Source organism: Erithacus rubecula (assembly GCF_903797595.1).
Source record: "Erithacus rubecula genome assembly, contig: scaffold_104_arrow_ctg1, whole genome shotgun sequence".
Taxonomy (NCBI): Eukaryota; Metazoa; Chordata; class Aves; order Passeriformes; family Muscicapidae; genus Erithacus; species Erithacus rubecula.
Genome location: NW_027636365.1, coordinates 241,442 through 251,929, shown reverse-complemented (window position 1 = coordinate 251,929; position 10,488 = coordinate 241,442). Strand labels below are relative to the sequence as shown.

Sequence of the window (10,488 nt, the reverse complement as noted above, 5' to 3'; positions counted from 1 at the left end):
AGGACTGAAACTGGAAACTTGGGTTCGGTTTTATGGAAATGTGCAAAATATAATAGGTATGTAGCAGCTGCAGATAAGCACAACGCTTTTAGAATCATGTGTTTGCTAAGGTTAGGTGTCATTCACTGCTGGACCTCAGGCCTGAATGATGCCCTCTTCAACACCAAGTTAGCGTTAAGGAGTCTTTTTCTGATACTTTGGAGATTTGGTAACAGCGTGATCTCAGGGACCCAAGGAATCAGCTGTGATACTGGAACCTCATGGAATAAAGGGTCCATTGAGGCACATGAGAATTCCATGGAGCCAAGGGGCCATTTTAACAGTGTGGGGCTGCATGGAACCAAAATCCATTTGGACACGGCGGGGTGACATGGAACTGATGGTCCATTGGGATACTGCAGATCCAGGGAGGCCATTGTGACACTGTGGAAACTCCTGGAGCTGAAAGCCCACGGTGACAGAGAAAGGCCTCATGGAACAAAGGGGTCATTGTGACACAGCAAGGCCTCACAGAAACAAGGAGATCATGGTGACACTGCAGAACCTCATGGAAGAGAGGATCCAAGACACTTCAGCCCCATGGAACTGAGTGCGGAACACCATGGAACCAAAAGCTGAATGTGACATGGTGGGGCTTCATGAAATACTGGAGATCACTGTGACACTTCACGACCTCGTTGAATTAAGGGACTCTGCAGGACCTTGTGGAAGCAAGGAGACCGTTGTGAGACTGCAAGGCCTCATGGAAGCAAGGGACAGGGGTTACACTCTGGGCATCAAGGAAACAAGGGGCCAGTGTGACAGAGCAGGGCCTTGTGCAGCCACAGGGACGCTGTGAGCCCAATGGAACCAAGGGACCCTTGTGACACTGCAGGACAATATGTGATAATGGAGACCATTGCGACACTCTGCAGCCTCATGGAACCAAGGGTCCATTGTGTCATTGTGCAGTCCCATGGAACCAAGGAAACCATTTTGACATTGCAAAGCATCATGGAAGAAAGGGAACATTGTGACATTGCAGGGCCCTATGGAAAGAAGGAACCAGTGTGACACTGCAGGGCCCCATGAAAACAAGGGGCCAGTGTGACACTGCAGGACTCCATGGATCTAAGGGAACAGGTAACAGGTCTAGTTGGCTTGGCCTGACTGATCCAACTGACTTTGTCATGTCAAGGGTCTCTTCTCATGTGCCCCTGAAACACAGGGGCTCTGAGCTTCTCTTCAAATGCAAAAGAAATATTCTTCTCCTCAAGGTGCCCATGTCCAAAATGGGATTCTGCTTTAGAAATTCCCAATATTCAGAGATTGCTACTAAACAAAGATTGCCATTACAAACAAGTTTGGCTGCCCTTGGCTTCCTGAGAGTCAGTTCCCACGTACCTGCAGACACTGGGGCCATGAGCTGTCCTTGCTATGGAAAAGAACTGTTCTTCCTGCCCAGGCATCCATGGAAAAAACTGTTACTTCTCCTCCAAAATTCCCTGTTGGCAAGGGTTTTTCCCAGATGGAAAAATCTGCCAGGACAGAAAGGTCTGTCTGGCCTTGCCTCTGGTGGTCCCCTCTAAATCACCCTGAAATACTGGGGCTCTGTACTTTCCTTCCTATGGGAAAAAAATCTGGCCTTCTCATCCAAGCACTCATGGCTGCAGTTGGGATTCTGCCTTAAAAATTCCATATATCCAATATTGCTCCCAAAAGAAAGCTGCCAGGAGAGATGGGTCTGGGTGGCTTTGGACTCCAGGGGCTACTGCTCAACTGACCCTGATATACTGGGGCTCTATGCTTGCCTTCCAATGGAAAAGAACCATCCTTCTCTCCACGTGCCCATGGTCAAAATGAGGATTCCACATTCCATATGCTTTATATCCAAGGATTGTTTCCAGGTAAACCTGTCAGGAATGACAGGTCAGGCTTGCCTTGGCGTCTGGTGGCTGCAGTTCATCAGCCCCTGAAACTCTGGGGCTCTGTGGTTTCCTTCTGTGGCGTCCATTGTGACATTGTGTGGCCTTTGGAACCAAGGACATCACTGTAGCTCCGCTGGGCCGCATGGTCCCAAGAGGCCAGTGTGAAGCAGCAGGGCTTTGTGGAACCAAGAGGCCATTGCTGCATTACAGGATCTTGTGCAGCCAAAGGGCCATTGTGATCCTGCAGGGCACCGTGGTTCTATGAAGACCAATGTGGCATTTCAAGACCCCAGGGAATCATGAAGACCATTGGGGCACTGTGGGGCCTCATGGAGTCAAGAGGATATGGAATGGGACTGGATGGTTTGGCCTCCTGGGGACCATCTGGCAGATTCAGCTCATCCTGTCACGGCAAGGGCAGCGTCTTATTAGCCCCTGGAGCACTGGGGCACTGGGCTTTCATTCCGATGGAAAAGAACCATCTGTTTCCCTGATGCCCAAGGCTGAAATTGGTAATCCCCGTAAAATTTTCCCTAAATGCAAGGGTTCTCCCAGCAAAAATGTTCCAGGACAGACAGCTCTGTCTGGCCTTGGCTTCCTGTGGGCAATCTCTCATTTACCACCAAACACTGGGGCTCTGTGCTTTCCTTCCAGTGGAAAAGAACTGCCTATCTCACGTGGGGGTGAATGGCCAAAACTGGGATTCTACCTCCAAAATTCCACCTATCCAAGAATTCCATTAAGACAAAAGTAGCAATGACACATAGGTCTGGCTGCCTTGTGCTCTGGTGATTTTCTAAGATTATGAGAAAAATGTTTTAAGTTGCCAACACCTTGGAGAAGGCCCAAATCTCCCAAGGTGACATTTGGATGCTGCAAGAACATGACCATTGTATAGGGACAAAGGAGCTCTATGCTCAGTGGAGTGGAGACTGAAAACAGCAGAGGAGAACCCAGACTGGACACAAAGAGAAAGAAATTTTTCTCCCAGCTCAAGGCTGTGGTGCAACACATCCCCCAGAAGGAGTGTAGACCAGCCCAAGGCTTTGTGTGGCCAGGCAGAGGCAGGCACGTTGCAGAGCTGTCAGCAAAGGAAGGGGCCAGTGAGGTGGGAGAGCCAGGGAATGATGACAGCCTGCAGGGGCAGAGGCACAGGGCATGGACACCGTAGCACAGCCTGGGGTGCAGAGGGCACAGGGATGGGCAGCAGCTGAAAGGCCCTGCCAGGGACAACTCCTGCAGCACTTGGGCCATGGCTGCTGGCCCTGGGCCTGAGGCCAGCAGGGGACAAGTGAGCCTTGCTGTGCTGGGGCCTCATTGCCTTCTTGTCCCTGCTCAGCAGCCTGGCAGGGGCTACCCCAAGGTACTGCCCTTGGTATTGCATATCTCCAGAGCCCAGTGGTCCAAGAAGAGCCTTGAGCAATGAGGGAGGGACAGGCTGTGCCTTACCAGGGGTGGGGTTCAGGCCTTGGCCCTTTGCATTCCTGAAAGTCATCCAGGTTTGCTCAGTACCAGAAGCAGCTTTCCCTGGTTTGTCTCCACTTTTCATCAGTGCCACCAGTGCTGTGCTCTAACAGGAAATTTGGGTCACTTTCTCAGTAGGATCCCTCAGTGGGACCCATTAAAACTTCAAGAAACTTTGGAGTTTCAACCTTGCTTTGAGTTCTTGAGAAGATTTTGGAAAATTCTCTATGGGCCTGAGTCTGATGTAAATACCATCAAAGCCCTGAGTGGGTCATTAAATTCCTTGTGCTGTGTCTGTGCTGCTGAGTTGTGCTGGGCTCCTGGCACAAATGATAATCCTGGCAACCAAGAAGAGTTTCAAAAGCACATTTCTGCTGTGGAGCAGTTTCTCTTTACAGCCCAGCAGGGCTGAGGGCACTGCCTGCAGTCACCCCGGGCACAGCACACAGGCACAGAGAGCTTCAATCAGTCAGGGCTGGGAAAATGCTCAGAAGTGGCTGGGGCAGAAACACTCCCAGCCCTTGACACAGGAAGCCTCTGGCTGCAGGACAAGGCAGCTGCAGCTCCTGTAGTGATCTCCCAAAGCTGGAACATCTCAATACCTACAGACTCTGTGAGTACATTCTCTGATTCTCTCTTGTGTAGAGCAACCAGGGGTGCCCAGGGCTGTCCTGCAGAGCAGGGTCCTGCAGCCCAGGGCACTGTGCTGGGGCAGGGACTGTGCTGCCAGCCAGGGACAGCTCTCAGTCAGCCCTGAGAGTGGTCCACAGCACTGGCGGACAAGGTATGAGTGGAAGGATAGAGCCGCTGTGGATTGGAAGTGTTCTCCTTGAGTGGTGAGGATGCTGCAATGGTCAGGACTTCTCCCACCCTGACCTATTCTCCTGGATTGAAAGGACAGGTGTCTGCCAGTAAGGGCAGAAGTTTCCCTTTGAAATAGAGACTTTAGTTCCACTCCCCACAAGTATTATAATTGTTTGAATCAAGGACTCTAAGGCAGAGATAAGGGGGTGGGAATAACAGCTCTTTTACTAATATATCTAACCGTACAAGCAGAAAACAACAGAAGTTGTTAAAATTGCTAACAGAACAGAATAGATAATTCCGTTTCAGTCCCTTCTTTAGATGCAAGCACGCTGTCTCTATGCTTGGTCCCAGTCCTGCAGCTGGAACAAAACCCTGAGCTGCAGAGGACAGGCAGGAGTGGAGGTGGGAGGGGGCAGCAGCCACGCTGGTCTCAGGTGGGAACTGACTGGAGCGGGTGGCTCCTCGCTCACCGTTTGTGTCCGGGTGATCAGCTGTGTCTGCAGAGGCAGGAGGCTGGAATGGGGCAGATACAGGGCAGGTGATCACAGAGGGTCTGGCTCTCCTGTGTTCCACAGCTTGAGGCTGCCAATGGGGCGTCCTACTCCGAGCTCGCCAGAAACACGAGTCCCCTCCGGAAGAATAAGAGGCCCCTCCGGGAGCCGCTGCCACCTACCCCTTTTGTCTAGAGTCATCAGAGACCCTGGGTGTAACCCGGCCAGCTCCATTGGTATGATAATGGAAAAAAAATTCCTTAAATTGACACAGTAATAGAAAAACACTCAACCCCCAACACATAAATCCAGAATATTTCCAAGGTGATTTCACAGAGAGCAGAACATGACAGGGGCTATATAAAAGGGAAAATTCCCTTTTTTAATCTATCTCTCTGAGCTGCCAGAATAGAAAATTGTGTAATGATATTCATCTGAGAGTATAGTTTGGGGAAAATAAATATTACCTCAGAACCCAGTAAACCAGGCATTTGCAGCATCAGTGTTACTTTTCCAGAGTCCTCGGGGTTGCTATGACATTGCCATCAGAGCCTGCAGAGGCAGAGCTGGCCCTGGGCAGTGCCCTGTGCTAGGAGGGGTCTGCAGGGCAAAGCTGAGTCCCCAGGGCTTGGCTGGGCTATGACAGCAATGACAAGTCCAACGCTGGGCACAGGGAGCATCTGCTGGCATGGACAGCTCCAGGATGCAGAGCCCTGGGCAGGCAGTGGGGGGAAAGTGCCACCAAGCTGGGTTGGGATATTTAACGTCCTCTCCAAAACCTAACTATTCCATGATTGCATGTTTTTAACAGATGCCCTTGCAAACACAGCAAATGTCCAACAGCACCTTCTTCAGCCACTTCCTCCTGCTGGCACTGGCAGACACGAGGCAGCTGCAGCTCCTGCACTTCTGCCTCTTCCTGGGCATCTCCCTGGCTGCCCTCCTGGCCAACAGCCTCATCATCAGCACCGTAGCCTGCGGCCACCACCTGCACACGCCCATGTTCTTCTTCCTGCTCAACCTGGCCCTCACTGACCTGGGCTCCATCTGCACCACTGTGCCCAAAGCCATGCACAATTCCCTCTGGGACACCAGGAATATCTCCTACTCAGGATGTGCTGCACAGCTCTTTATGCTTGTCTTCTTCCTTGGATCAGAGTTTTCCCTCCTGACCATCATGTGCTACGACCGCTACGTGTCCATCTGCAAACCCCTGCACTATGGGACCCTCCTGGGCAGCAGAGCTTGTGCCCACATGGCAGCAGCTGCCTGGGCCAGTGGCTTTCTCAATGCTCTGCTGCACACGGCCAGTACATTTTCCCTGCCCCTGTGCCAGGGCAATGCCCTGGGACAGTTCTTCTGTGAAGTCCCACACATCCTCAAACTCTCCTGCTCCAAATCCTACCTCAGGGAACTTGGGCTTCTTGCTGTTTCTGGCTGTTTGGTATTTGGTTGTTTTATGTTCATTGTTTTCTCTTATGTGCAGATCTTCAGGGCTGTGATGAGGATCCCCTCTGAGCAGGGACGGCACAAAACCTTTTCCACCTGCCTCCCTCACCTGGCTGTCGTGTCCTTGTTTCTCAGCACTGCCATATTTTCTCACTTGAAGCCCCCCTCCATCTCCTTCCCATCTCTAGATCTGTCCCTGTCACTTTTGTATTCAGTGGTGCCTCCAACATTGAACCCCCTCATCTACAGCCTGAGGAACCAGGAGCTCAAGGTTGCACTGTGGACACGGATAACTGGATGTTTTCAGGAACATTAAACTGCTTTACAATTTCTGCTAATCACTTGTAATAAAAGCATTCTTTACTAGCTCTTCCTGGTTTACTTCAGAGATTGTTTGTTTTTGTTTTATATTTTCAACATTTTTCACAAAGATAAGCCATTCTTTCTGGCATTTCTCATTTTGTTTCTCTCCACCGTTACTGTGACCCACAGACTGTGCCAATGTAGAATGGTGCTCTCAGTGGATTTAAATGAAATAAAAGCGACTCACAGCAAAGTTTTCTCCAGAGATGTTTTTTTGTTCTCTTCTCTGGTGCTGCAGCAGCAATGTCTGTGTGCAGAGGTGGGCCATATCAGTGCTGGCACAGCAGCTGTGCCCAGCAGAAGCAGCACTTGGTGTTGCAAGTGCTGCCCTCCTGCCCCTCCTGTTGCTGTAGGGCCTGAGTGCTCTCAGGGCCAGCACAGCCCTGGGGGTGGCAGTGCCGGGGTTGCAGCAGGGACAGGCCATGGGCACTGCTGGGGCAGTGCTGATGCCTCAGGCTAGGGCCTGGGGGCTCTAGGCTCCTTCCTCAGGCTCTCCCCAGAGCATCTTGCCAGGCCAATGCTGAGCAGAGAAAACCCCCGTGAACAACCCCAGTATGGACATAGGCAGGCTGGGGGCAAACAGCATGGCTGGTGCACTGCTATGTCCTTACAAGGGGGAGACCCTGGCAAGGAGCAGCAGACAGGGGCTGATCCATCCCCACTGCGCTGGACAGCCCAGGGCATTGTCCCAGACCATCCTCATGCACTTGTGAAAAACATCCCCCCTCTGCAGCCCTGGCCTCTCCCCCAGCTCACACAGGTGCCGCATCCTTGCAGGCACAGCCACGGCAGCACTGGCTCAAGAGCCCCTGTTTGCATTGCACGGAGCAGGCGTCAGAACCCCCATGGTGCTGCTGTGGGGAGATGGAGCTGAGTGAGCACAAATGCCATCAGCCCCTGGGGCCAGCAAGGGCTGGGGGACACTAGGGAAACCACCCAGGTTTGTCATGGCCTCTGCAGTCAGCCAGAAAGTTCGTTCCCATGAGTTGTGGGTTTCCTGTCCCACTGAAGACACTGTTTTTCAGACCCAGGCCTGCCTGGTAGCCATCCCTAAACTGCCCTGAGCATTTCCTTTGCTTCACCTTTGCTTTCTTTACTCTTCCCTCTCCAGAATCAGAATAATCCAGGCTGGAAATGACCTTGGAGACCATCAAGTCCAACCTGTGCCTTGACACCACCATGTCTTACTCGAGCTTCCCCTCCTCTAGGGTAAACAACCTCTGCTTCCTCAGCCACTCCTCACAGGTCTTGTGTTCCAGAGCCCCCACCAGTCTTGTTGCTCTTCTCTGGACACACAACAGCCCCTCCATGTCATTCCTAAATTGGGGGACAAAGAACTGGACACAGCACTCGAGGTGCTGTCCAACCAGCCCCGAACACAGGGGAAGAATCACTCCCCTGGTCCTGCTAGCCACACCATTCCTGATCCAGGCCAGGTACCATTGGCCTTCTTGACCACATGGGCACACTGCTGGCTCATGTCCACCCTGCTGTCCATTAGTGCCCCCTGGTCACTTTCTGCCTGGCTGCTGTCCAATGACTCTCTCCACAGCCTGTAGCACTGCAGGAATTGTGGCTGAAGTGCAGAACCCAGCACTTAGTCCTGTCAAACCTCACCTTGTTGGATTTGGACCCTGGGTCCAGCCTGTCCAGGTCCCTCTGAGGAGCCCTCCAACCCTACAGCATTTCAACACTCTCAGCCGCCTTGGTGCCACCAAGATTCCATGAGGGCCTAAATGTCACACTGGTCTCCATGATTCCATGAGTGCCACAGATGTCCCTCTTGTTCCATGGGACCGCTTTGTGCCACAAAGTCCCTTGAAACCTTGGGCCCTGCAGTGTCACAGTGGATCCTTGGTTCCATGATGTCTTGCAGTGCAGCAATGCCTTCCTTGGTTCCAAAGTGTCACAATGGCCTCTTAGTCCCAAGGGCCACCATGGTGTCAAACATGTTTCCTTCATTCCATGAGTCCCTGAGGACAAGCACTGGTCCCTTGGTTCCTTGGGACCCTGCAGTGTCACAATGGCCCCATCATTACACGAGGTCCTGCTCTGTCACAATGCTCTGCATGTTTCCACAAGGCCCTGCAGTGTCACAGTGGCCTCTTGGATCCATGAGGCCTCCGAGGGCTGCCATGAATTCCTTGGTGCTGCAGTGTCACAATGGAGCCCTGGTTATACAAGATCCTGCAGTGTCATGAGGGACCCTTGGTTCCACGGGGCACCACAGTGTCAGAGTTGTTCCCTTAGTTCCAAGAGTCCTTGCAGTGGAACAATGGGCCCTTGGTTCCACAAGGCCCTGCAGTGTCACAGTGGCCTCTGTGATTCCACGAGGACCCAGAGTGTCACAATGGACTCCTTGCTTCCATGTAGCCCCACAGTGTCACAGTGGCCCCTTGGCTCTGTAGTACCATGTTGTACACAGTGTCACTATGGTCCTCTCAGTTCCATGAGGCCCCACAGTGCCACAATGGCCCCTTGCTTCCCCAGAGCCCTGCAGTGTCACAGTCATCACAGAATCACCCAGGCTATAAAAGATGTTTGAGAGCATCAAGTTCTTCCTGTGACTTAATATCACCTTGTCACTCAGACCATGGCATTTTGTGCCACATCCAGTCTATGCTGAAACACTTCTAGGGACAATGACTCACCCACCTCCCTGGGTAGCCAATTGCAATGCCCAATCACCCTTGTATTCGAGAATATTTCTTAATGCCCACCTTAAAACTCCCCTGGTGCATTTATGACTGTGTGGTTTTGTCCTTTCACTTTTCCCTCACAGAGGATCCCAAACCCCACTGGCAGCATCCTCCTGTCAGGGAATTGTAGTGAGTGATGAGGTCTCACCTGAGCCTCCTCCTATCCAGGATAACCTTCCCCAGCTCCCTCAGCTGCTCCTTACAGGACTTGTGTTCCAGATCCTTCACCAGCTTTCTTTCCCTTCTCTGGACACCCTTCAGCCCCTCCATATCTTTCCTAAATTTGGGGCCCAGGACTGGACACAGCTCTCAAGGTGCTGCCCAACCAGTGCCGAGTACGGGAGAACAATCACTTCCCTGGTCCTGCTGGCAACACCATTCCTGATCCATTGGAGTTCCACGCATTAGATGAGGGAAATATTAGGGAGGGTGTGGAAACAAAGTGTTATTGATTGTCAGCTGTGAAGGGTCTTGATTTTCATATTTATTCAGACTGCATTAGAAAGTACAGGGGGTCAATATGAGTTGGGCATTGCTGGTATCAATCTGTAAATACGAAAAGAAAACAGGACAAAACATTTCTCTTCACAATGCTTTGGTTATAATATACAGTATATTCACTTTGAATACACTTCTGAAATCTGTCTAATTAACCACAGCAGAATTGAAAACTTCAATTATTCCCAGGGGCATTTCTTCTTTGGGTATTTTGAAGAAATATTTATGAGCCTTTGTCACTGAATTCCCAAACTGAAGAGATCCAGAAAGAAGAGTTCAATTTTAAGTCTGCCATGGATTAAGCCTTGATTAAATATTCCACTGTATCCACTAGAATTTTTTACTCATTTACTGCTGTGAGATAGGATTAGGAGGAAGGCAAGACAGGCTCAAACCTTAAAGGGTACAAAGAAAATACGAGAAAAAAACACCTAAGAATAAAATTTTCAGGACACTACTCTTCCTTCCACATCTTCTTTCCTTACACACTGATAATGTACAGAAACAGATTGGTCAATTTACCATCTCTAAAAACAGCAATTCATTAATTTACTTGGGCAAGGAGAACTGCTCTTCAATCTATGGAGATTTCTCCACAATAATACAGTTTTCTCCTGGCCTCTATGTCACAGTGAATCAGCCATTCAGGAGAATGTCAATTGGATCACTGTGTAGAAATCCCTTCCTTGATTTACAGTTTTCACAAATCTAATTGTGAGGACCATATCAGCTTATGGGGCACACACTTTAAAGATTATAATAGTTCAAACAAAAGCTCTCTTCATTTTTTGAAAACACAGTTTCTTTATT

General features: G+C 50.7%; 1 protein-coding gene across 1 annotated transcript; it reads left to right on the top strand.

The window, feature by feature from the left end:
• Window positions 1-5,501: 5,501 nt before the first annotated feature.
• LOC306815156 (olfactory receptor 14A16-like) lies at window positions 5,502-6,434 on the top strand (the record flags this gene model as incomplete). The annotated part of the gene is made up of 1 exon (XM_079331783.1): window positions 5,502-6,434. One exon carries the CDS (start codon window positions 5,502-5,504, stop codon window positions 6,432-6,434), a length of 933 nt encoding a protein of 310 aa, XP_079187909.1.
• Between the last annotated feature and the right edge of the window lie 4,054 nt (window positions 6,435-10,488).